Source organism: Theropithecus gelada, chromosome 18 (genome assembly GCF_003255815.1).
Source record: "Theropithecus gelada isolate Dixy chromosome 18, Tgel_1.0, whole genome shotgun sequence".
In the NCBI taxonomy this organism is placed as follows: Eukaryota; Metazoa; Chordata; class Mammalia; order Primates; family Cercopithecidae; genus Theropithecus; species Theropithecus gelada.
Genome location: NC_037686.1, coordinates 43,172,359 through 43,199,843, shown reverse-complemented (window position 1 = coordinate 43,199,843; position 27,485 = coordinate 43,172,359). Strand labels below are relative to the sequence as shown.

General features: G+C 44.6%; 1 protein-coding gene across 5 annotated transcripts; it reads right to left on the bottom strand.

Moving 5' to 3' along the window:
- MRO (maestro) lies at positions 1–27,485 on the bottom strand. Of its 5 annotated transcripts, XM_025365376.1 has the most exons (8): positions 27,410–27,485; positions 21,557–21,678; positions 10,008–10,110; positions 7,733–7,879; positions 6,113–6,295; positions 2,413–2,568; positions 921–1,028; positions 1–254 (listed from the first exon to the last, which is right to left on the bottom strand). In XM_025365376.1, exons 3-8 carry the CDS (start codon positions 10,104–10,106, stop codon positions 201–203), a joined length of 747 nt encoding a protein of 248 aa, XP_025221161.1. In that variant the 5' UTR covers positions 10,107–10,110; positions 21,557–21,678; positions 27,410–27,485; the 3' UTR covers positions 1–200. The 5 variants fall into 5 exon arrangements, with proteins under 5 accessions (XP_025221161.1, XP_025221159.1, XP_025221160.1 ...); XM_025365374.1 differs by lacking the exons at positions 10,008–10,110; positions 27,410–27,485 and adding an exon at positions 21,870–21,891; XM_025365375.1 differs by lacking the exons at positions 21,557–21,678; positions 27,410–27,485 and adding an exon at positions 18,085–18,098.

Here is a 27,485-nt window from a genome sequence, read left to right as displayed (position 1 = left end):
TAAGTGAAAGCAGTCTAGAATTTTACTTTAGATATAATCATACAATTCCATGTATTATTTTTGCCTTTGATTGCTCTCCCAGCACCCTCTTTTCCATTACAATCCCAAGAGGCAAGAAGAGGCATCCAGTGAGATAAAACAGGGGAACACCATGGCTCAGCAATGCACTCACATAGAACCATTTCCCTGCTGCTCTGCGCTTACAGAATTTTATTTGCGTAGAAGAACTGTAGGATCTCTGGATGATAATGGCTCTGAAAGAAATTAGCAAAGGTACGCGTGAGGGCGGGATTCAGCAAACTTCCTTGACTATGTAACTAGTAGGCAGTGGTCAGTGCAGGGCACGTGGATAAGCAGGACAGGTGGAGGCATCACCTGCATCCAGCTAGTGACCTGAACTGGAACTGCCAATATATCTCGTGCTTGATCCTCTAGGCGTTTTGTCATTTACGTTGTATGATGGGTCAATTACAATCAAAACATAGTTGGCTTGGCTGGGCATGCTGGCTCACACCTGTAATGCCAGCACTTTGGGAGGCCAAGGCAGGCAGATCACTTGAGATCAGAAGTTCAAGATCAGCCTGGGCAACATGGTGAAATCCCATCTCTACTAAAAATACAAAAGTTAACCGGGTGTGGTGGCACACGCCTGTAATCTCAGCTACTCAGGAAGCTGAGGCATGAGAATCGCTTGAACCTGGAGGTGAAGGCTGCAGTGAGCCGAGATGGTGCCACTGTACTTGCTCTGGGTGACAGAGCAAGGCTCTGTCCAGAAAAAAAAAAAAAAGAAAGAAAAAAAACATAGTTGGCCTGAGTCATTTTATGGGGGGTATCTCTTTCTTGTGCTTGGCCACCTTCCGTGTTAACCACCAGGAGGGCAGGGACCGGAAGAGAATTCTCTCCTACCCTGGCTCACTCACCAGCTGCCGGTAGAGCTTAGTGTTCCTTTGATCTTCTTCGCTCTGGAAGCTGTATTCCTTCCTTAGTTTCAGATATGGAGAACAGGCTCGAAATGTTGTTTTGCAAGCCTGAGAAAAATAATGTTACTATTTTATTTATTAGAGCATTCTATAATCCCAAGCAAGGAAAAGTATCCCAGAGGTTGCACCCAATCTGTGGTCAGGGGGCCACTGAAAGTGTGAAAGTAACTTCCAGGTAGTTTCAACATTTGAATCTTAAAGGATGTATGCTTATAAGACGGCCATGTCTATAATTTGGGGACTGGCGGGAAGGGCATAGCTTTATAGTTTAGCACAGCCCTTGTTATTATCTCATCAAAAGTAGTACTGGATTCCGAAATTTAATTTCTCTCTCAGTAACTTAAAGAAGGCAAGTGGTTTGATAGAAAGCTTTTCTCCCAATTGGTTTGAAACGTTCACCAAGTCCCACTCCAAAGCAGGCCTGAAGTTGATCCAACCTTGTTAGGACACATTTTCTCCAAGAATAAAACAAAACTACCAGAAGAAATTAATAAGTCATGGGTGGAGCCAGGCGAGGTGGCTCACGCCTGTAATCCCAATACTTTGGGAGGCTGAGGCGGGTGGATCACCTGAGGTCAGGAGTTCGAGACCAGCCTGGCCAACATGGTGAAATCCCATTTCTACTAAAAATATAAAAAATTAGCAGGGCATGGTGGCGGGCACCTGTAATCCCAGCTACTCAGCAGGTTTAGGCAGGAGAATCACTTGAACCCCAGAGGCTGAAGTTGCAGTGAGCTGAGATCCCACCATTGCACTCCAGCCTGGGCATCAAGAGCAAAATTCTGTCTCAAAAAAAAAAAGAAGAAGAAGAAGAAAGAAAGAGAGAGAAGGAAGGAAGGAAGGAACGAACGAATGAAGGAACGAAGGAGAAAGAGAAAGAAAGAAGAAAGAGAGAGAGAGAAAGAAAGAAAGAAAGAAAGAAAGAAAGAAAGAAAGAAAGAAAGAAAGAAAGAAAGAAAGAAAGAAAGAAAGAAAGAAAAGAAAGAAAGAAAGAAAGAGAGAGAGAAGAAAGGAAGAAAGAAAGGGAAGAAAGGAAGGAAAGAAAAGAAACAAAAGAAAAGCAGCTATAGGTGGGAAATCTATACCAAGCACAATGACAAAAGCTAATTGGGCATGAATAAATATCCTCATTATGTGGGCTGCTGCACCATTGATTAAATCTGTGCCTCTCTGCCCCCAACCCCATTACCCTGAGCTTATCTAGCATTGACAGGTACTGGGCTTGGGCAGGTGGGGCAGATGGAAAATAACACTCTTGCTCAAAGAGAGATTACACACTGAAGAGGCACCTTGTCTAGGATGCATAAAGAAACGCTGCTAAGTATCTACAGCAGTGCTAGCAGGAACCCCAGGGTCTGGCGTCTCAACTCGCAACTCCCTTTATGAATAGCATGGAGATGTCACTCTGTTGGTTGCAGAGTCAAGGTCTTACCTTGGCAACCTGGGGGTTTCTGTCCTGTAAATGGATCAGGAGGGAATCTCGTGTCTGCTTAACCTGACCGGTGAAAAATTTTTTCCATTTCCTCCCAGCAAAGGCAGCCAATTGCCCAAACAAAACAAAGGCCGAGTATCTCAGACTGTCATTCTCCTGTGGTCCCCGTCGACAAAACAATAAGAAAGCCAGATCATTATCAAAAGGCAATTGCATCTGAACACATCACAGCCGTCAATCAGAACACATCACAGCCGTCAATCTTGGCTGTACATTACAGGGTGGGCAGTGAGATCTGGTCTAAAGCACTTAACTGGGTGGGTGGGGATGGCTTGAAGAGGGCCCAAAGGCTTCAATGAACCTCTTTTCCAGCAGATGAGAGGGCTAGCCTGGGAAATCACTAGTGCTACTCCCACATTCCCAGATTTTTTGTTCATTATTTCGTGTTTTGGAGATAGAATACATTTATAAAGTTCCCAAAATTCAAAATAACCAAAAAGCTTTATAGAACAAGTAGATCTACTTCCCACTCCTCTCCATCGGCCACCAAATTTTCCTCCCCACAAGCTAATAAAGTTATGTTTTGTGTATATCTCTCCCGAAAATAAAGAAGAAAGATGTATATCATGTGATCCTTTCCCTCATGCCACTGTTGTTATGCACCTTGAGTGTTCATCAGTCTGAGAGCTCTTTCTATGTCAATACACAAAGGAGTTTTCATTTTTCTTTTTCTTTTCTTCTTTCTCTTTTTCTTTTCTGCACCAAAATTCATTCAACCAGTTCCCTGTTTATTACTCCAGCATTTTTGCCAAGTCTCTCCTCTTTGCTTTTGGTCTGAGTTTCTCCTATCTGCAGTGGATATAATAATCATGTTTCTTCCCCCAACACCCTCCCACCTCTCCCTGATTCCAGTCTGATTGGTGGGTTTGTCCCTGAGTGCATTTCAGTGGACTCCACCCTCTCTTTCTTTCCAAGGTGAGCTGTTTGGTCCAAGTATTACCTTTCCAGGTGAGGAGAACAAGGCCCAAGGCACTTAAGAAACTTGACCAAAATCACACTGTCAGGTAACAGAGACAGTATAGTAACCCAAACACCTGACTCCTGGTGCACGGGTTTTGTAGTCTAAGTCCTCCTCCAGGTAAACCAGAGGGAGGAGGGCTGGGGTGGACCTTCACAGGGGGGAAGGAGCACCAAGAACTGGGGGTCACAGAGACCCAGCAAGACTGAGGACCACTAATGGTATCGTGAAGTATATTTTAAAAGTTTAGCACATGATGCATACCGAAATTGCCTTAGGATTGCATTTTATTTTATTTTTTTTAGACACAGCATCTTGCTATATTACCCAGGCTGGCCTCCAACTCCTGGGTTCAAGTGACCCTCCTGCCTCAGCCTCCTGAGTAGCTGGGATTACAGGCACACACCACCATGCCTGGCTTAGGGTTGTATTATCTTCACTGCTCTATCAGTGAGGGGGTGTGTGTGTGTGTGTGTGTGTGTGTGTGTGTGTGTGTTTAACTAATTTTAATGGAGAATGTACCCCATCCAAAGCCACACCCTAATGCTATAAGATGTATAGACATGTAAAACAGATGTATAGACATGTAAAACAGATGCCCGTCCTCCTAGGGACGGGCCTCAGATAGTAGAGAGTGCTATCTGTAATCGAGATATAAACTGTCAGCAAACAGCTCTGCATAAGAATTTCTGTGTTTCTATGTGGCCAGGGATTTCTGCTCAAAAATTCCAGGCAACTAGGGTTTTTAAAAATGGTTGAAGGCCAGGCACATGTCTCATTTCTGAAATCTCAGCCCTTTGGGAGGCTAAGACAGGAGAATTGCTTAAGCCCAGTTAGAGACCAGCCTGGGCAACATAGTGAGACCCCATCTCTACAAAAACTACAAAAATCAGCCAGGCATAGTGGCATGCACTTGTGGTCCCAGCCATTCAGGAGGCTGAGGTGGGAGGATCGCTTGAGCCTGGGAGGTTGAGGCTGCAGTGAGCTGTGTTCCTAGGCCACTGCACTCCAGCCTGGGCAATAGAGCGAGATCCTGTCTCAAAAAAAAAAAAAAAAGTGGTTGAACGACAAACACGTTCTGGAAGTTCAGATGGCACCTCCAAGAGATTTAGAGCCATTTCCCCAGAGACATCTGCTTACACTCCAGTGTGGTAAGTAGGGACCTTTCCTCGCTCCCTCCCCAGAGAGAACTGGCTTACATTCAAGAGCAAAAATCCCGCTGTGTCTCTGGAGCAGGTGGGACACAGGTGCCCAGCTCCTATATGAGCTCCAAGTTACATAAGGTCAAGGCCTCTTCTCCCCTCCTGTGCTGCTGACACATCTGGCTCTCGCCATGTGGCTCCAGAGAGAATTAGGGCTTGGGGACATGCTGCAAATCTCTCTGGGAGTAAATAAAAGGTCTGTTCGCTGTTCTGTAGGTCTTGTCTTTCAGGGACAGAATAACTGGCAGGCTAACTTGTTAGCTTGCAGTCAGGGTCTCTGACACTTCTCAGTTTCGGACTGAACAATGTGCCGGTGCACTTTTTGCTTAGCCTGACTTGTCATCTGAGAGTTAGAGTGCAGCCCTATAGTCAGAGGAGCTGGCGACATGGCTACTTCCTGGCTCTGTGAACTTGGGCAAGTTCTAACCTTTCTGTGCCTTGGTTTCCTTGTCTACAAAGTGAAGATAATTTCAGTGCCCATCTCACGGGGTTATTGTGACGATTATATGAGATGATTCATGTAAACTGCCTAGCACTGTGCCTGGCACACAGTGAGGGCTCACTAAATGCTAATCATTGCTATTGCCACATTTATAAGAGAGCATTGACTACATGTTAGTCAATCAGTGTACATCATCATCAGTGTACATATACCCACTTCTCTGTTAAGATGAATACTCGCCAGGCGCAGTGGCTCACACCTGTTATCCCAACACTTTGGGAGGCCGAGGCAGGTAGGTCACTAGAGCCCAGGAGTTTGAGACTAGCCTGGGCAATATAGTGAAAACCCATCTTTACCAAAAATACAAAAATTAGCCAGGCGTGGTGGCATGTGCCTATAGTCCCAGTTACTTGGGAGGCTAAGGTGGGAGGATCACTTGACCCCAAAAGGCGGAGGTTGCAGTGAGCTGAGATCAAGCCATGGCACTCCAGCATGGGCGACAGAGTGAGACCCTGTCTCAAACCAACAAAAAAACCCTTGAGGGGTAGAGATAAAATTCTATGCATCTTTATATGTCCTCCCAACCCTAGCACAGCACTAGTCTCTCAACAAGATGTGTTAACAAATAAGTGAATAATAGAGACCTTGTTCCCACAGCAACAAACCATCCACAGCTCACATGTCTTTTTTTTTTTTTGAGATGGAATCTTGCTCTATTGCCAGGCCGCAATGCAGTGGTGCGATCTCGGCTCACTGCAACCTCTGCCTCCCAAGTTCAAGTGATGCTCCTGCCTCAGCCTCCTGAGTAGCTGGGACTACAGGCGTGTACCACCAGGCCCAGCTAGTTGTTTGTATTTTAGTAAAGACAGGGTTTCGCCATGTTGGCCAGGGTGGTCTCTGTCTCCTGACCTCGCGATCCACCCACCTTGGCCTCCAGAGTGTTGGGATTACAGGCATGAGCCACCGCACCCGGCCCCACAGTCACATTTCTAATCCCACTTTGATTTCAATAAAGCAGAATTTTTCTAATTTACTTACATCATCTAATAAAGTCCTGGTCTGAAGTGTGATGTCTATGAAGAAGGAACCCAAACCTTTCCCCTGGATCTTGCCCAGAACGACGGTCAGAGTCTTCATACTCTCATGGATGACTTCCAAACTCACAGGGTCATACAATCTGTACACCAGCAGGTCGAGGACAATTTTCTTATGCTTTCTCACCTGTCACCAATGTTTGAAAGCATTAATAGCACAGGCATTGCTCCCCATGGGTTGAAAAGCAACCCCACATCTAGGCTACTAATAACCTAGGACTTGAATTAAGAGACCAAGGCTTTTTTTTCAAGATCTGCACAACTCTCATTAAAATAGAAAAGCTCCATTAACCCAACCCAAGAGCCCAACTCAGCCTAGGAAGGAAAACAGAAAGAGTGATCTGGAGTGTGGCATGTGTGTGGGTGAAGCTGGGTAGGGCTCTTCAAATAGGGCGGCAGACCTGGGTGATCTCGGGGCCTGGGGAGAACTAGGTACCTGTATAGTGGGGAGGAGACAAAATGAGCACTGAAGTTGGCAGATGGTAAAGGAGGAGGTGAAAAAAACATCTTTTATGAAACAAACATACATTACTAGAAAAAAATCACTTAAATTTATCAGGAAGGGTAACAGCTGTGAGTTTATCTTTCCCGCAGCTCTGTCTCCCACAACTGATATTGCTGAGGTGACATGAGCCTAAGATGACCCTGAATGAGTGACACCTTGAGTAAGTCTCCTCCGCTTGAGTGCAGAAGGAACCTGTGACTCGCTTCCCGACTACAGACGTGACTTTATATTGCATAAGACTCTTTTTTTTTTTCTTTTTTGAAATGGAGTCTCGCTCTGTTGCTCAGGTTGGAGTGCCTGGGGTGATCTCTGCTCATACCTCAGCCTCCCGAGTAGCTGAGATTGCAGCCATGCCTGGCTAATTTTTTGTATTTTTACAAAAATACAAAAGAGATGGGGTTTCATCATGTTGGCCAGGCTGGTCTTGAACTCCTGCCCTCAAGTGGTCCGCCCGCCTTGGCCTCTCAAAGTGCTGGGACTGCAGGCGTGAGGCACCGCAGCCCAGCCCATAACACTCTATCTTAGCAGACAGGAGGAGGCAACACCCTCCTGCTGGCCTGGAGGAAGCGAGTACACATCTACACATCTACAAACATCTAGTACACATCTACAAACAAAGATCTAGTGCACATCTATGAACATCCCATTTGGTCTACATAATGCTGTGAGAGAGTGGCTTCTAGGCATTGAAAGTGGCCCCCAGCATACAGCAGTCAAAAAAACAGAAACCTCTGTCCCGCAACGGGAAGTAACTGAATTCTGCCAACAACTATGTAAGCGAACCCTGAGCTTCAGGAAGGAATGCAGTCTGGCAGACACTTGATTGCAGCCTGGTGAGATCCTGAGCAGAGGACCCAGCTGAGCTACACCTGGACTCCTGACCAGCGAAAACCGAGATAATCAACATGTGTTCCTGTAAGCTGCTAAGTGTGTGCGGTGGTTTGTTCCGGGGTGATAGATAACTAATACCTCAGAGACCATACTCCAGCCCTGGAGTCTCCACACCAAGAGGGTTGGAGAGGCTTGGGGGGCTGGCTGAGCCCCACTCTCCTTCCCTACCTTGTCAGGGGCTTCACGGGCCATGGTTCCCAGGCCTCTCATTGCCATGTGACGCTTTTTAGCATTGGGGTCCCGAGCTCTTTCTGCCAAGATGAAAAGCACATTCTTCAGGGGCTCCCGCTTCTGGAACCTCAGTTTCCAAGAGACCTGGGTGATGGGTCAAAAATGTATTAATTTGGGAGTGTTTAGAGTCATACCCAATCCCAACCCCAATCCCTCCCTCTAAAGAAAATCCCGCGATTGCCTGCTCAATTTTACCCCTTCATTCTCCTACTAAAAATGCCTGAGTTTTGTTGGAAATGTACTCATTTGGTCTACATAATGAATAAATTGATGGAGAAAGAGGGCAATAAAGATAATGCAGGCTGGTGGTAAGGTAGGGGAGTGGCTCTAGAGCAACTATGGGCGTGACAGAAGTTGAAAGAAAGAAAGACTTGATCAGTGTTGATGTGACCTGGGAATAGGGATCCGTTTCACAGGGAAAGGAGTGCCATTACTCCTCAAAGAGCTCCCTTTACCCCTTCTTTTCCAGCTCTTTCCCATTTTTCTCTCTCCTTTGTAGCCAAATGCCTTGAAAGACTTCTATACTTGTTTTCTCCCATTTGTCTCCTCCCATTGCCTCTTGAACCCTCTGCAATCAGGCTAATGTCCCCTCACCCCTACCCTGCCATATGGCTAATTCCAAGGGTCAGTTCTCAGTAGTCATGTTACTCAAACTCTCAATAGCACTTGACATAATTAGCAAAGCATATCTGCAAACATCTAGTACACATCTACAGACATTTCAGGACTGACCTAGTACACATCTACAGACATTTCAGGACTGACGTAGTACACATCTACAAACATTTCAGGACTGACCTAGTACACATCTACGAACATTTCAGGACTGATCTAGTACACATCTACGAACATTTCAGGACTGATCTAGTACACATCTGCGAACATTTCAGGACTGATCTAGTACACATCTGCGAACATTTCAGGGCACTTAAAGGATGTCCCAACTCCAGAATGCATGCATCTGAACATGCAATTAAGAGCAGGAAGAGAAATTCATGAATAATGCAAATTGGGGAACACTGTGTGTCTGATGCAGAAACCTGTACTTTAAGAACTAAACTCTATCACTCCTGTAATCCCAGCACTTTGGGAGGCCAAGGAAGGCGGATCGCCTGAGGTCAGGAGTTCGAGACTAGCCTGGCCAACAAGGCAAAACCCCGAAACCCCATCTCTATAAAAATACAAAAAGTTAGCTGGGCGTGGTGGCAGATGCCTGTAATCCCAGCTACTTGGAAGGCTGAGGCAGGGAGAATTGCTTGAACCTGGGAGGCAGAAGTTGCAGTCAGCTAAGATCACACCATTGCACTCCAGCCTGGACAACAGAGCAAGACTCCGTCTCAAAAACAAACAAACAAACAAAAACACTGAACTCGAAGTAATTGCAGGGCCAGGGATGGGGCAAGAGATAAGCTAGTCTCTGAGCCTTTGTAGTAAGCTTGTGAGCTCTCATGCAGGAAGACCCTGGTGTGCAGCAGGACCCAAAACACAGCAACAGGTACTAGAGTCAGAATCAAGATGTTGAAAGATCCGGACAAGATCAGAGAAGACAAAAGCCACCTCCCCACCATCCTTAGAGAGGGGCCTAGAGCGGGAGACTGGCTTGAGATTCAGCTATCTCAGTAGTGCTATGGATGAGATTTGGTGATTTCCAAGCTTCATTAGTATTCCTGGATTTTCATTACAGCTCATTCCTTTTTTATCTAATTTTTTTTTTTTTTAAAAAAAAAGACAGTGTCTCACTCTGTTGCCCAGGCTGCAGTGCAGTGGCACGATCTCAACTCACTGCAACCCCTACCTCCCGGGCTCAAGCGATCCTCCCACCTCAGCCCTGAGTAGCTGGGACTACAGGTACATGCCACCATGCCCAGCTAATTTTTGTATTTTTGGTAGAGACAGGGTTTTGCCATGTTGCCCTGGCTGGTTTAGAACTCCTGAGCTCAAGTGATCCACCTGCCTCAGCTTCCCAAAATGCTGGGATTACAGGCATGAGCCACCACACCATATTTGTATTATTGAGTTAGCAGCAAGTTATTCTCAACTAATCTTCTTGTCATCCTGTAAACATCCTATCCATGTTAAAAGAACTGTCATCAAAGTTTTTTCAGAAGGAACTTCAGGGGAGCAGGACTAACTAACCGCAGACCAAGCAAACATACGTCTTACAAAACAGTTGCTGGGAGGAGAAATGTGTTCATAATATTTTGTGTCAGACCTTGGAAAAGAAAGATATCAGTGATGTCCTTTTCTGCTTGGGCTGGGAAGTAGGGATGGAAAGGGGCTGGCCCAGGATTCTCCTCTGTCTTTGGTCCATGGAACTAAAAAAAAAAAAAAAAAATCACATGAGCCACAGACACTCAACATCAACAAACATTGTTGTACAATGCATTGTGCTGGGGTAAGAACATAAGGAGGCAGCAATCCTGAGACCTGTCTTTAGGAACCTTCCACCGTGGTGAGGAGATAGAACAGTCACATAGATAAATAGCAACCCAAGGCAGCCCAGGAGGAATAGCAGCTTGGGGGTGAAGGGAGATCTGCCCTCTGGTTCCCCACTCCATTCTGCAGATTTCTTTTATCACTATCACCAAAGAAGTAAAATGCAGATCCCCAGGCTCTGCCCACAGAGTTCTCATGAATTGAAATGCAGAGTAGCCTCAAATTTTGTGTTTTTAAAAGTTCTCCAAGAATGTAAATTGGTACCTCTTTTTAGAGAGGATTCGGCACTATCTCTTACCACTTTAAAGCACACATAATTGGCAATTCTTTAATCCTATAGAAATTAGCACATCATATGCTCAAAGATATACACAAAGGATAGCCACCATAGCGCCGTAATAAACAATATGGTGTTCTTTAATGGTTTGGGCAGGGGAAGGGGGTGCGGGGCAGGGGTTTGAGACAGGGTTTTACTCTGTCTCCCAGGCTGGAGTGCAGTGGCAGGAACACCGCTCACTGCAGCTTCCACCTCCCAGGCTCAAGCAATCCCCCTGCCTCAGCCTTTGAGTGGCTGGGGCCACAGGTGCATGCCACCACACCCAATTAATTTTTTTTTTTTTTTTACGTTGTCCAGTCTTGTCTCAAACTTCTGGGCTCATGCAATCCTTCTGCCTCAGTCTCCCAAAGTGTTGGGATTATAGGCTTGAGCCACTGTGCCCAGCCAATGGTTTGAACATAAATAAATTACATATATTATAACTATACAACTTTACAAAAACTGCTATGCAGTCACTAAGAAGAATATTGGGTAGATCAACATGTGCTAAAATAATCTCCATGATAAAATTTTGAGTGAAAAGTGCAAATCCATGTGTACAGTATTTTATCACTTGAGTAAAATCAAAATGAGGGCAGGAAATACATATGTACATATATGCTTGCATATGCATAGAAGGAGGAAAAATACCCAAGAAACATTAAGAGAGATGACTTCTGGGCTGGAAATCCGAGGAATTGAAATTGGAGGGAAACTTACTTTTTTCACCCTTTTTTGTATATGTACAGCTTGTAATTTTACCATCTGCATGTATTATTGAAAGAGTATAATATACATAAGCATAGCTTACCAAGTGATTCTGATCCACAGCCTGACTTGGGGCCAACTAGTACAAACCAGCACTTCTCAAACTTTAATATGCACTAAAATAATTTGAAGATCTTGTTCAGTGTGTCTGCAGCGGGAACTCGAATTTCCGCCTTTCTTCCAAGCTCCCAGAGGATGCCAAGCAGGTACTATGCTTTGAGTGGCAAGGGCATAAAGTTAAGAGCATTGGAGCCGAGAGAGGACCATGGGCTGGAACAGCTGGTGGAGACTTCCCAAAGCACACTGGTGAGCTTGGAAGCAGAGGCAGAGCATATATGACACTTTGGGATTCAATGGGATCCCATGCAGTATCATGGTGATGGTAGCAATAACGATTAAAATAGTAGGAGAGAGGTAGAACATAGGCTACAGGGGCTAGTTAAAGGCCAGCTGTGGAAGACTCTGACTTCTAAAGAGCTTGATTTCAAATGTACTTTGTAGATATGAGTACCCTGATGATTTTCTTTTAATTTAGGTGAAATCCATGTAACATACAATTAGCCACATAAACAATGTTCTGCAACCACCACCTCTGTCTAATACCAAAACTTTTTCATCACCCCAAAAGAAAACCCTGCACCCATTAGGCATTCATTCCCTATCCCATCCTCCTCCAGCCCTGGGCAATGTTAATCTGCCTTCTGTCTCAATGGATTTACCTATTCTGAATATTTCACATATATGGAATCATACATTATTGTAGTCATTTATAACTGGCTTCTTTTTCTTAGTATATTGTTTTTGAGGTTCATCCATGTTGTAGTATGTATCAATATTTTGTTCTTTTTTACGGCCGAATAATATTCCATTGTATGGTTATACCACAATTTGTTTATCCATTCACCTGTCGATAGGCACTTGGGCTGTTTCCCTGTTTTGGCTATTTTGAATAATGCTACTATGAATATCTGTGCACAACTATCTGTTTGGGTATCTGCTTTCAGTTATTTGGGGTATATACTTAGGAGTAGAATTGCTGAGTCATATGGTAATTCTTTTTCTTTTCTTTTTTTTCTCTTTTTGAAACAGAGTCTTACTCTGTCTCCTAGGCTGGAGTGCAGTGGCTCACTGCAACCTCTGCCTCCTGGGTTCAACGGATTCTCTTGCCTCAGCCTCCCTAGTTGCTGGGATTACAGGCGCACGCCACCATGCCTGGCTAATTTTTGTATTTTTAGTAGACACAGGGCTTTGCCATGTTGGCCAGGCTTGTACAGAACTCCTGACCTCAAGTGATCCCCTACCTCAGCCTCCCAAAGTGTCAGGATTACAGGCGTGAGTCACCGAGCCCAGCCATCCTATGGTAATTCTATGTTTAACTTTTTGAAGAACCACCAAACTGTTGGTTACATCATTTTACATTCCCACCAGCAATGCATGAGGGTTCCAATTTCTCCACATCCTTACCAACTTTTATTTTCCATTATTATTGTTATTTATTATTAGATCCATCTTAGTAGGTATGAAGTGGTCTGTCCTTTGTGGTTTTTATTTGCATTCCCCTAATGACTAATGAGGCTAAGCATCTTTTCGTGTGCTTGTTGGTGATTTATATCTTCTTTGGAGAAATTTCTGTTCAAATCCTTTGCTCATTTTCCGTTGGGTTGTCTTTTTCTGAGTTGTAAGAATTCTTTATATATTCCGAATACTAGACCATTATCAGACATATGATTTACAAATATTCTAGCCCATTCTGTGGGCTGTCTTTTCACTTTCTGGATAATGTCCTTTGTGCACAAAAGTTTTGACGAAGTCCAATTTGTGTATTTTTATTGTTCTTACTCATGCTTTTAGTGTTATATCTATGAATCCATTGCCACATCTAAGGTCATGAAGATTCACCCCTTTATGTTCTTTTAAGCATTTTATAGTTTTAGCCTTTCTCTTTAGGTCATTGATCCATTTTGAGCTAATTTTTGTATATAATGTGTGGTAGGGGTTCAACCTCATTAGAACCATTGACTTGTATATGTTTTGTGTTTTATTTTTTTTAATAGGAGAAATGGCAGGCAAGCAGCTGCAACCATTCTTAACCCCGGCTACCTTAGGATCACCTGAGGAACTTCTAAACATCCAGACCAGGTCTACCATTATCTCCAGAGAGGGGCCCAGGCATCAGTATTTTTTAAAGCCCACCAAGTAATTCCAGCAGGCAGTCACTGAACTACAGTGACCAGTGACCAACTGTCTTGGTTTTCCCAGGGCTGGGGAGCTTCCAGGGACATGGGACTTTCAGTCCTAAAGCTGGAAAACCAAGACACACTCCTCTCTGGCCAAACCAAGACACACTCCTGGCCAAACCAAGACACACTCCTCTCTGATACAACCTGACCCTTTTCAACAGCTGTACTTTGGAACATTCGACTTCCTTGATCTGGAGGTGCATGGGGACTTGATTTCTCTGCCGTCCTTGTCCCCCAGGTGGATTTGGTCAATGAAACCCCAGGTGGATTTGCTCCATTCCGGAGAGGTCCATGAAAACACTCCCTCACCCCATAACTTCCAGGACCTATATCTCCTTCATATCTGGCCAACAGGAATCTTCTCACCACTGCAAGGGGGAACCAAAATAAAACCCCAGAAAATTGCATCCCCACCAATTAGCGAGAGTTTCTCTTTCCATCAGTTACCTGGCTGAACCGAGATTCTCTGTTTGCTTCAAGGTATTCCCACAGGCTTCCTCATTAAACCAGTGGCTCTCACACTTCAGTGTGCATCGGAATCACCCAGCAGACTTGTTAAAACATTTTGATTGTTGAAACAGCAATCAAATTATGAACCCATGAAAGGGGGCAGTTTTAGTGGAAGGAGCTCAGGCAGTGCCTATGGTGATAGTTATGGATCTGGTAGTGGAAACAGTGGATATGGTAGCAGAAGATTCTAAAAACAGCAGAAAAGGAGGCTGGGCACGGTGGCTCACACCCTTAATCCCTTTGGGAAGCTGAGGTGAGTGGATCACCTGAGGTCAAGAGTTTGAGACCAGTCTGGTCAACATGGTGAAACCCCATCTCTACTAAAAATACAAAAATTAGCTGAGCATGGTGGCGGGCGCCTGTAATTCCAGCTACTCGGGAGGCTGAGGCAGGAGAATCACTTGAACCGGGAGGCAGAGGCTGCAGTGAGCCGAGATTCCCAGGCCCAGGCCCCAGAGTTTCTCATTTTGGGCATCGGCAGCAGGGCCTAATAATTTCTATTTCTAACAAGCTCCCAGGTGACACTGGGATGTGACTGGTTTGGTGACCACACTTGGAGAACCATTGCATTAACAGAAAGAAACCACAGCAGTACAGTGTTGCTTCTCTCCAGAATAAAGGGATTTTAAAATTCACACTGAGGCTGGAGCTGGAGGTCATTATTCTAAGCAAACTAACACAGGAAGAGAAAACCAAGTACCACATGTTCTCACTTATAAGTGGGAGCCAAACGTTGAGTACCCGTGGACACACAAAAGGCAACAGACACCAAGGTGGAGGGCGGGAGGAGGGTGAAGAGCGAAAAACTACCTGTCAGGTACCATGCTTATTACCTGAGTGACAAAACAACCCATACTTCAAACCCCTGCAAGACACAATTTACCTTTATAACAAACCCACACATGTACCCCTGAAACTAAAATAAAATTTAAAAATTTAAAATTCGGTGCTGGAGAGGATGTGGAGAAATAGGAACACTTTTACACTGTTGGTGGGACTGTAAACTAGTTCAACCATTGTGGAAAACAGTGTGGCGATTCCTCAAGGATCTAGAACTACCATTTGACCCAGCCATCCCATTACTGGGAATATACCCAAAGGAGTATAAGTCATGCTGCTATAAAGACACATGCACACATATGTTTATTGCAGCACTATTCACAATAGCAAAGACTTGGAATCAACCCAAATGTCCATCAGTGACAGACTGGATTAAGAAAATGTGGCACATATACACCATGGAATACTATGCAGCCATAAAAAAGGATGAGTTCGTGTCCTTTGTAGGGACATGGATGCAGCTGGAAACCATCACTCTCAGCAAACTATCACAAGAACAGAAAATCAAACACCGCATGTTCTCACTCATAGGTGGGAATTGAACAATGAGATCACTTGGACACAGGAAGGGGATCATCACACACCAGGGCCTATTGTGGGGAGGGGGAAAGCGGGGAGGGGTAGCATTAGGAGATATACCTAATGTAAATGACGAGTTAATGGGTGCAGCACACTAACATGGCACATGTATACATATGTAACAAACCCACATGTTATGCACATGTACCCTAGAACTTAAAGTATAATAATAAAAAAAAATTTAAAATTCACATAGAGTCAGAAAACACGCTTGGTTGTTTCTTTCTGGGGCTTTTCTTTTAACAACTTTATGTTTCAATAGAACCTAAAGATTCTCAGGTCAGATGCTCCGGATCAGAGCCAACAGGTGCCTGACAATGGGTACAGGGAGCCTAAAAGAAGCAAAACTCCTGTCCCATGTTGAAGGAGGGGTTGAACACAATCTTACTTTAGACAAATAGGACTGGTGATTTATATTAGCATATTTGTGAATTTGAATAGCATTAAGATTACCTTCAAAAAAAAAAAAAAAAAGCTCAAAGTGGAGGTAAAGCTGTGACTCAGTTGCCCCCAGCCTGACTCAGGCCATCACCATCTGCCCCTGAAGCCAGTGACAGTGGGGGTGGGGAAGACCCGTGGGAATCAGGGCAGTTGAGAAAACTGGTTCTTGGTGACCTGAGCTTTGAAACTACAGAGGCCAGTTTAAGAGACCATTTTGAGGAATGGGGCACACCCACAGATTGTGTGATTATGAGAAACTCCCAAACAAAACATCTCGGGGGCCTTGGTTTTGTGACTTACGCTGGTGCAGCAAAGTGTGCTCAAGCACACAAGGTTGATGGGCATGTAGCGAAACCAGAGACAGCTGTTTCCAGAGAGGGTTCTGTAAAACCTGGTGCTCATCCAACAGTACAGACAATGTTTGCCAGGCACGGTGGCTCACGCCTGTAATCCCAGCACTTTGGGAGGCCGAAGTGGGCGGATCATGAGGCCAGGAGATTGAAACCATCCTGGCTAACACGGTGAAACCCCGTCTCTACTAAAAATACAAAAAAATTAGCCGGGCTTGGTGGTGGGCGCCTGTAGTCCCAGCTACCCGGGAGGCTGAGGCAGGAGAATGGCGTGAACCCGGGAGGCAGAGCTTGCAGTGAGCCGAGATCACGCCACTGCACTCCAGCCTGGGCAACAGAGCAAGACTCCATCTCAAAAAAAAAAAAAAAGAAAATATTTGTTGAGAGTAATAAGGAAGAGACAGAAGAATATAATTTGAGAGACTCCTTCGAAAAGTGTGACAAGATTGAAACGATAGAAGTTATGAACCAGGCACAGTGGCTCACGCCTGTAACTTCAGCATTTTGGGAGGCTGAGGCGGGCAAATGACTTGAGCTCAGGAGTTCGAGACCAGCCTGACCAACGTAGTGAAACCCCGTCTCTACTACAAATACAAAAGTTAGCTGGGCATGGTGGTGCATGCCTGTAATCCCAGCTACTCAGGAGGTTAAGGCAGGAGAATTGCTTGAACCCAGGAGGCAGAGGTTGCAGTGAGCTAAGATCATGCCGCTGTACGCCTAGGTAACAGAGCGAGACTCCATCTCAAAAAATAATAATAATAAATAAAAAAGTTAGGGAAGCCAGGCAGAGTGGAAAACAGGATTTGCTCTTGTAACTTTTGATGATCATGAAACAATTGATAAAATTGTTTTTCAGATATACCATGCTATTAATGGGCATAATTGTGAAGTAAAAAGGGTCCTTTCTAAATGAGATGGAGTCTACTGGGTCATAAAGAGGTCATGGAAGTGGATCTGGCAACTTAGCTGGTCATGGAGGAAACTTTGGAGGTGGTGAAGGTAATTTTGGCCGTGGTGGGAACTTTGGTAGAAAGGAGGCTATGGTGATGAAGGTGATGGCAGCAGAGACAGTTATGCAGGAGATGACGGTGGATAGAATGGATTTGGAGGTGACGGTAGCCACTATGGGTGGTGATCCTGGTCATAATAGTAGAGGGGACCATGGTGGTGGTGGACCAGGATATGGAAACCAAGGTAGTCCATATGGTGGCAGTGGTGGATGATATGGTGGTTATAATGAAGAAGGAAATTTTGGTGGCGGTAACTATGGTGGTGGTGGGAACTATAATGATCTTGGAAACAGCAATCAAATTATGAACCCATAAAAGGGGGCAGTTTTGGTGGAAGAAGCTCAGGGAGTCCCTATGGTGATGGTTATGGATCTGGTAGTGGAAACAGTGGATATGGTAGCAGAAGGTTCTAAAAACAGCAGAAAAGGAGGCTGGGCACGGTGGCTCACACCTGTAATCCCACCACTTTGGGAAGCCGAGGTGAGTGGATCACCTGAAGTCAGGAGTTCGAGACCAGTCTGGTCAACATGGTGAAACCCCATCTCTACTAAAAATACAAAAATTAGCTGGGCATGGTGGCGGGTGTCTGTAATCCCAGCTACTCGGGAGGCTGAGGCATGATAATCGCTTGAACCCGGGAGGCAGAGGTTGCAGTGAGCCAAGATCATGCCTCTGCACTCTAGCCTGGGGGATAGAGCGAGACTCTGTCTCCAAAAAAATAAAAAATAAAAACAGTAGTAAAGGGCTACAGTTCTTAGCAGAAGAAAGAATGAGAAGTTTTGGGAAAGCAGCAAGTTACCTTGAAACAGTCATCCCAAGTGCATTAGAGGAACTGTAAGAATCTGCCATGGAAGGAATGATGACACATAGTTAGAAAACTTACTGTAGCTTAAACAGAAAACCCTTCTTGTTCAGGACTGTCATAGTCACAGTTTGCAAAAAGTGCAGCTATTGATAATGCAATGTAGCATTGGCTAGATGCACATCCCTATGGTCTTTTATCTGCTGTAGCTTTTTCTTTTTCTTTTCATTACATCAGGTATATTGCCCTGTAAATTGTGGTCGTGGTTCCAAGAATAAAAAATTAAGGAATTTTTAAGTTTTCAATATTTATATAGTTCAGTTTTTCCACATCTCTGAACACTTTAACAAAATACAGTTTTGAAGGTGTTTCCTTGTGAGTTAACAAATAAAGAAGACCATTGTGAATTACTATTTTGCATAAATTTTGCTAACGTTAACTGTAAAGAAACACCAGCTGACTTGCAGTTTAAGGGAATTCTATTCTCCCCATTTCCAAACCATGACCTGAATGGGTGCTGACATGTGGAGAGAATAGATATTTGTATGCTTGCAATGTCTGTTTTAGATAAATAGGATTGGATATTTAAATTAGCATATTTATGAATTTAATAGCATTAAGATTACCTTCAAATGAAAAAAATCTCAAATTTCAAAATCAAAATAAAAGAAGCAAAACTCCCTCAAGCTGAGGGCCCACTCACCCAGGAGAGCACGGGCCTCATTATAAAACAGCTGGTATCTCTGTTCCAAGGCATAAGAAAATCATGCTTGAAGCTCCTTTCCATTGGGAAGGAAAACAAACCTGCTCCCCTGTTCTTTCCGCTTGACTTCTCTTCCAAGATTAGCATAACAGCTAAGGGCTTTAGCCAGCCAAGGCAGCTTCCCCAGGCTTCAGAAATCAAGCAGCCAGCCTCGCCTTCATAGGCGTAAGTAGAACTCAAAGTCATGCTCCCGTTCGGGGCAAAGTAAATGAGAACTGAGTGGCTCCACCTGGAAGATTCGATCTGTGGTTAGAGAAACTCACACAGAGTTCCATCTTGAGCTCACTACCTCTTCTAGCAAACCCTGCCTCCCCAACACAAGAGAAAAACCGTGATGTCGTTTAATCTCACAGGTTGTCAGGGATCATCTCAATCTTGGGTGCGGGAAAAGTAAAGCATTTCTCAGTGTTGGCTGCGCCTTCTATATCAGAATTCCCCGGGGTACATGTTATAAATTCCAAGCCAGAGGTGGGTGCAGTGGCTCACACCTGTAATCCCAGCACTTTGGGAGACCAAGCATCCCTTGAGCCCAGGAGTCCGAGGCTGCCGTAAGCCACGATTGCACCACTGCACTCCAGCTGAGTTGACAGACCAAGATCCTGTCTCTAAAAAATAAAAATAAATAATAATAATAATAAACTCCAGGCCTGCCCCAGAACTATTGGATCCAAATCTCAGGGAGTGTTGGGCCTGAGCATTGCACTTTTTGTATATGTATATAGCATCTGGCAATGCTACACACATGCTGATACAGAAGAACCTCTATCCTGGAAATTAAATAAACTCCGCTAGGCTGAGTCCATGCAGTAGTAGAAACCATGGAAGTCAGGGAGGGAGCTGGGGCTGAGGGATGAGAAAGGGAAGGAGGTCAGTGTCTATGCAGAGAACAAGAGATTGATACCATATGTTTGTGAAGCACTTTGAATTTCACTTTAAAAATAAAATTAAAATCACAGCAGCTGTTTGTCTATGATTTATGCAACTTTTCCAAGATGCTATTCTTCAGTTAAAAGTTTCCTTTAAAAATAAAACAAATTAGGAGTTAAATCAAGGTCACAAGGCCCCTCGCCAGAGCCTTGTGTTTCCTGTACTCGCAGCTTCTTAAAGGACTCCCCCCACCCCCACGCCCTCCTTCTTGCCTGCAGTGCCTCCCTCCTTTCTAAAACATTAAGTCCTTTACACCCAATCCAACAAAAACAAAAGGATCATTCTCATCTGTTGCAACACAGGATCTCAGAGAGGATCGTTTTAAACACACTGTGAATTAAGGTAGTATACAGATTCCAAGACTTCTTAGGGTGTTCTAACTCCTCCTCCAAGCCCACTCACCCGTACACTGACAGGCATTCTTTCCTAGGAGAATTACATTTTCTGGTGGGTTTCTGTGGTCACCACATGTGCCTAGCCTTGTATAACCAAGACCAGGAGTCACCTGGCCATTTGGAAGCCAAAGACACAGCTAGCTCTGCTTCTAGTTTTACTCATCTCTGCACACATTCTTCAACCAATTCTTCTTCCTCTGGAACATACTCCTGAGTGAGCTATGTGCAGACCCCCTGGTTTTCACCAACCCCAAGACCCCAGCTGGGACTTGTGTTCACTGCCATGTTGTGCTTATACCTGATCTCACTGAAGATATGTGGATTTGGGGTAACTTAGAAGACTGTTTTATGCTTTACACTGACTCCCATCTGCTTTTGCAAACTTGAATCATTCTGACTCAAAATATTAGATTTTTGGTCAATAATCCTTCTATTTATTGAAGCCAAAAGGTATATTATGAAGGCCAAAATTATAAAACACTTTGATTTGATCTCCTCATCTGTAAAATGAGCAGAAGAAACTGTTAGATTGCTTAAAAATCCTTCCAACACTGAACTTATAAATCACAATAGTAGGCTGAGTGTGGTGGCTCATGCCTATAAATCCCAGCATTTTGGGAGGCCGAGGCAGGCAGATTGCTTGAGATCAGGAGATCAAGACCAGCCTAGGCAACACGGTGAAACCCCGCCTCTACTAAAAATACAAAAATTAGCCAGACACGGTGGTGCACACCTGTAGTCCCAGCTACTCAGGAGGCTGAGGCAGGAGAATCACTTGAACCCAGGAATCAGAGATTGCAGTGAGCCGAGATTGTGCCACTGCACCCCGGCTTGGGCAACAGAACAAGATCCTGTCTCAAAAAATAAAAATAAAAATAAATCGTCTTCATTTTAGAAAACAAGAAACTGGGGCTTAAAGTAATGTTGAACAATTAACTCAAAGTCAAATAGTAGTGGCAGAGCAGATTTCAGGACTCTGAAAGCTATCCTTTCAGTCACTGTACTATAAGCCTAGGTTCAGCTCCCAGGCAATGTCCTGTGTGCTGAACCAGGAAAAACAGACCGCATAGACATTTCAGTTTAAAGCGTCAATATCTTCCCTGCGTCCCTGCCATTCTATTATATTGCTGACAGTAGAATGATCTATAATCCATCTACTGATCAATTAACATAGTTTGTGAAAAGCAAACAAAATCAGCTTCCTGGTCAACACTGCCCACTTCAGTTTTACAAAGAGAACATTGCCAAACAGCTATCCCCTAAAGGTTGAACTCCCTCTGACACCGGTGACCAGAGTGACATTCCAGAAAGGTTTTGGGAACCCAAGCGCAGCCAGGACGCCTCCCGCTGCATCTGGGCTGCCCCGGCCAACAGTGTCCCTTACCTGCGGCTCCTGCAGGCGACTGCCACGTGATGAACCGGAGCCCGTTCCTGACTCGGGAGGGCTGCTTTTCCGGGCAGTGGCCAAATGTGATGACTCGGCTAAATTTTCCCAGCCCTGAATTCCTAACATACAAGAAGCGAAATTAGGAGGTGACGCAGGGTCTGTTCAGGATAGCGGGTCGGCACAGAGTGATGGAAAGTGAGAATCAAAAAAGAGGGGAAAGTCAAAGTTTATAGAGTATTGGGGTGGGAGTGGGAATTGTTCTGGAATGAAACCGACAAGAATACTGTGGGCTGGCACAAGCATCACTTGCGCCCTTTGCTTCCCCACGCCATGCTGAGGTGTTTTTCCTTCTCCTTGCTGTGATATCCCCCGTCATTCTTCCCTCATGTCAGCCTGACCCACACTTTCTGCAGAAATTCTATAGACGGCACTTCTGGGACCTTCCCTCTGCACCAAACCAAACGGCCCTGTCAAGGCCCGTTCCCCCTGCGGCCGCGAGATGGCGGCATGACTCAATGGACGGGTTCCAGGCGGCCTCTGCACAGAGATGCCGCCGTGGCTGCCTCCTTCCTTACATAATCCTGTTAAGAGCGCATTTAATCTAAGGATGGGACACTGTGTTCCATGCCAGGCAGACTCATCGTGACTGACTGTTGCACCAACAACAAGAGCTTTAACCGCTGATGTCCCTTCCTGCTCAAGAAACACCATATGTCCTGAAAGGAGCGATTTAAGCTCTCAAAATGATTTGTTGGTAAAAAGCAAAGCAAAATTAAAATCAGGGAATTACAGCACCTGCAGAATTTAGGAGCCTCTCTCCCTCATCATCCCTTCTTCCCCGGACTCTCCAACCATGTGCATAAATCTATTTATCAATAATTAGTTATCGTCTCGCTCTGCCTTGGGTCATATGGAAAATATGTCCTAACAGAAAAAAAAAACAGTTATATTTTCGAAGATGGAGGAGCTTATTGTTATGCTAATAGATAATGAAAACTTCTATGTGCCAAATGTTGGGATAAATATTACATAGACTATCTCATTCAATTGTTACATCAAACCAAAAGTTAATACTCCTACTATAGTCTCCATTTTAAGGCTGGAGAAACTGAGGCACAGGGAGATTACCTTGACAAAGGTCATGCAGTTAATTCATGGCAGAGTTAAAATTCAGCCACAGGCAGGCTAATGTGAGAGCTTGGACTCAGCCATGATGCTATGCAGTGGACTGGTCTAGAAAACCCAATGAGGAGATAAGCAGAAAAATATAAACCAGAGAACTATGTCAGAGTGGAACATGAAAGAAAAAAGGCAGAAAGAAAGAAAATCGATGCTGCTGAGAAAATAAGAAGAATGAGGCTAAAACACCACCCTTTTCAGATTAAGTTACAAGGGCACCACTGTGACATTTGAGGACACAATTTCAATAGAGTGATAGAGAAAGGAAGCTAGACTGCAAAACTAAGGGGCTATGAGGAAAGAGGAAATTGAGATGTCTTGCTGCAAAAGGAAAGCAATAAATAGACTAGAAGAGACAGCAAGGTCAGGCAAAAGCATTTTGGTTTTCTTGTGTGCTTTTTAAAATGGAATAAAGCCTGGGCTTGTTTGAAAGTGGTTGCAAGGGAGCCCTAATATGTGGGTGGTACCGAGTAGTGGTAATAGGAAGAGGTGGAGGGGGGCATCAAGGGCACAAAGGAAAGGGTTAGCTCTGGAGGAGGAAGAAAGGTGGCTGCCTCTGTCTGCAACTGGGAGACAGCCACAGAGATGAAGATACATCAACACGAAACTGAGAGGAATGGGCGAGTTCAATTCTTCCAAAATAGCTTTAATCTTTTCAGCAAAACCAGAGTGAGGTTATCGGCCAAGAGTGAGAATGAGGTTTATATGGCCATAATCTATATACTGAACTAATCCATGTAGTGCTTAGAATGACCAAAAAGGTAATAAGATTATCCAAAGAACAGAGGAGACTAGAGAAGGGAAGTCTGAAGTATGACTGTAAAGATTCTCTGCAGAATCTCCTTTGTGAATCAAAACTGAAATTTACATCCCCTCCTCCCCTCGAACAGAAACACAACAGGCACACTATTAATAATCCCTTGTGTCTAAAGTTTCTTTGTATTCAAGTTTTAAGACATTTCACAGAGAAATAGTATCTTCTCTACTGCTAAAAAGGAGAACTAATATGCAGATAAATTTTCCTGTTTGGCTTAAAACTACAAAGAAAATCAGGGCCAGAACTGGAATTGATGTCCAGGAGCCTCTCTGATAATTGCACAGTGCTGCCTTCAGCTCTACTAAACAATTCGCATAAAGGGCCTGGATGCAGCTAACTGCCCCTAGAGAATCCCAGACACAGCACAAACATGGGAAGCATCAAAATCAACTCATGATGCCCACAAGAGTCTAAGATTCTCCTTATGTGGCCCTGGGTCACAGTACTGTTCTTTGGAAATTAGAGGGCAAGTTTGATAACTTGATTGCAACATATTTGTATACCGATAACACGATGTCTTTAAAAGAACACACCATAATTATTTAATGTAAGGGTTTAATGACTCTATTTTCATTCTCAATTAACATTTCCTTATTGCCAGAAGTACACTGGGGCTGACACAATTGGAAAAAACAAAGAGGGTAATTATTTAGCCTGCATTACTGATGAAAAGGGCAACAGGCAAAGCTAAAGCAATCCACAATTCACCTTCTGTTTAGACGCAGATAAGGACAAAAGAGAGTCACCAATCAGAATGGTTTATCTTCGGTTTCAGGACTTTTAGAAGCACTTCCCTGTGTGTGTGCATGCACATGTGTAATCAGGAAATTTATCTTTTTTATTTCATTTCTTTTTTTTTTTTAATGAGACAGAGTCTCACTCTGTCACCCAGGCTGGAGTGCAGTGGGGGTATCTTGGCTCACTGCAACCTCCTCCTCCCAGGTTCAAGTGATTCTCATGCTTCAGCCTACCGAGTAGCTGGGACTACAGGCGCCTGCCACCAGCCCAGCTAATTTTTGTGTTTTTGAAAGAGACGGGGTTTCACCATGTTGGCCAGACTGGTCTCCAACCCCTGACCTCAGGTGATCTGCCCGCCTCTGGGATTACAGGCATGAGCCACCGCGCCCTGCCAGGAAATTTATCTTAAAGGGAGAGATTTAAGTTTCCTCCCTCTCATCTTCTTTCAGGAAATACATCCCCCGCACCCCGCCCTCCAGCTAAGCGAAACCCTCTCCTGATTTTCACTTCTAAAAAGAAATAAAATCAGCCACCTCCTTAGCCACAGGTTGTGATTACCAGCTTCTCATTCTGTCTTTCCTTCTTCCAGTGTTTACTGAGATCCTGCTTCCATGGAGGCAGAGTGCTCGGCAGGTGGGGCCCACACTCACACTGCGCTCTCCAGGAGAATCGACCAGCAGCGGACTTGGGACTGGGGCTTATGTGCCCACAGCGCAAGGCAGGAATTGATAAGAGCCAAGGAGAGGAGGTGATAATGAGTCAAAGGGCAGTCACTGGGGAAAACCCTTCGTAGAGGATGGAGCATCCACTCCTGTGCTTAGAGAAACCAATTAGACAGAGATGAGAAACACCTCTGAGGGGGCAGGCCCAGCGAGAACACGAGGCCATGAAAGCACGCCAGCTAGCCACCCCGATGAGCCACCTAACCTGACTCCTCCACAATCCACTCGCCTCCAAGGTGGACAGCCTTGGGAGACCCTTCCCAAACTTCATGCCACATTTGCTTCCCACTCCTCTACCTACGCGTTATAATCTAAAAACACAGGTATTTTGGCCGCTAGTCTTTGCATGAAATAGATGCTGCAGGAAGAAGTTTTGGGGTTTATCCCTCGGCTTCAAATACCCTCCAGCACACGGAGACAGGAGTGCCCCATGGCCCAGGTCTCCTCACGCCCAGATGCAGTTCTCCAAACTCTGTAAACAGTAAGCTGTCTCATCCAACCCTCCATCTGGCTGTTATGCCTTCCGTTTTCTCTATTTTATTACTTGGTAGTTACTATTGGTGCCAGAATGCGAGAAAAAATTCAAGCTCTTTCTGTAGCCTCTTGGCCTGGGGTAATCTCTGAAAATGATTTGCCTATCCCTTGACTCAGAAAACTCCACAAAATCATGCAAACCAAGGCGTTCAAATCTTTATGTTACCTTTAAGAACACCCATGTAACTGTGCAGGCCATCAAGGTATACATACCCCAAAAAACACCAAGTACCTGAAAGATGTCACTTTTCAGAGGCACTGTGTGCCTTTCCATCATTACAAAGGTGGAGCTGGCGTGTGTGCCCAGGCCAAACCATGGGGCTGGACGCAGGCTTCGTGACCCCCAAAAAAGTGTCGAATTTTTGCTGCATGTGCTTAAAAATGCAGAGAGCAATGCTGAACTGCAGGGTTTAGATGTAGATTCTTGGATCATCGAGCACATTCAGTTGAACAAAGCTAAGATGTACACCGTATTTACAGAGCTCATGGTCAGATTAACCCATATGAGAGATCCCTCTGCTGCATGGAGATGATCTTCGCTGAAAAGGAACAAATTGTTTCTAAACCAGAAGAGATATTTACACACAAGAAAAAGGCATCCCACAAGAAACTGAAGAAACAACACAGCCTAGGAATACATTCCGTATAAGATAATTGCAAATAATAGTTTAGCCAGGCATGGTGGCTCACGCCTGTAATCCAAACACTTTGGGAGACTGAGGCGGGAAGATCACTTGAGCCTAGGAGTTTGAGACCAGCCTAGGCAGCATAGGGAGACCCCCATCTCTATCGTTAAAAAAAAAAAATTTGTAATTACCCAGGCAAGGTGGCATGTACCTGTGGTCCTAGCTACTTAAGAGGCTAAGGCAGGAGGATTGCTTGAGCTCCGGAGGTCAAGGCTAAAGTGAGCCATGATTGTGTCACTGCACTCCAGCCTGGGTGATAGAACAAGACATTGCCTTTTCTTTTCTTTTTTTCTTTTCTTGTTTTTCTTGAGACAGAGTCTTGCTCTGTCACCCAGGCTGGAGTGCAGTGGTGTGCTGTCGGCTCACTGTAACCTCTGCCTCCCAGGTTCAAGCAATTCTCCTGCCTTAGCCTCCCGAGTAGCTGGGACTACAGGTGCGTGCCACCATGCTCGGCTAATTTTTTGTATTTTTAGTAGAGATGGGGTTTCACCATGTTGACCAGGCTGGTCTCAATCTCCTAACCTTGTGATCCGGCCACCTTGGCCTACCAAAGTGCTGGGATTATAGGCGTGAGCCACCACATTCAGCCAAGACACTGTCTTTTAAAAAAAAAGTTTAAAAAAAAAAAAGGCCAGGAGTAGCGGCTCACGCCTATAATCCCCACACTTTGGGAGGCCGACACAGGAGGATCACCTGAGGTCAGGAGTTCAAGACCAGCCTGGCCAACGTGGTGAAACCCCATCTCTGCCAAAAATACAAAAATTAGTCAGGTGTGATGGTGCATGCCTGTTATTCCAGTTACTTCGGAGGCTGAGGCAGGAGAATCACTGGAACCTGGGAGGCAGAGGTCGCAGTGAGCCAAGATCACACCACTGCACTCCACTCCAGCCTGGGCCACAAGAGTGAGACTCCATCTCAAAAAATAAAAAATAAATAAATAAAAATTAAATTAAATTAAAATTTAAAAAAAAGTTCAAGTTTAAATGCCTTTCCTACCTGAGATATTAATTACTCCCATACCATCACCAACACCCCACTTCCAAAAGGTAATGATGAACTTCTGTAAACATTTTTCAGTTGAACTGGTTAAGTCTTTAGCAATCAATCAACTGTGTTGAACTACAATGTCTAGCAGAATCAGTTGAATTCTGAAAACTGTTCTGTGCTGTCTTACCTGAGCTAGGCAATGAGGAGCACAGCGTGGCTAGCTTCTCGCTCTGTGCTTATCCTGATGAAGGGTGAATATGAAT

Excerpts from the sequence above, each read along its gene's own strand:
- MRO (XM_025365374.1), bottom strand. The coding sequence starts at position 21,891 with ATGGCGTGGGGAAGCAAAGGGC. Across the intron at positions 7,880-21,556 it reads GTCGCCTGCAGGAGCCGCAG|GTCTCTTGGAAACTGAGGTT; the intron begins GTAAGGGACACT and ends CCCATCACCCAG. Across the intron at positions 6,296-7,732 it reads CCCGTGAAGCCCCTGACAAG|GTGAGAAAGCATAAGAAAAT; the intron begins GTAGGGAAGGAG and ends CATTGGTGACAG.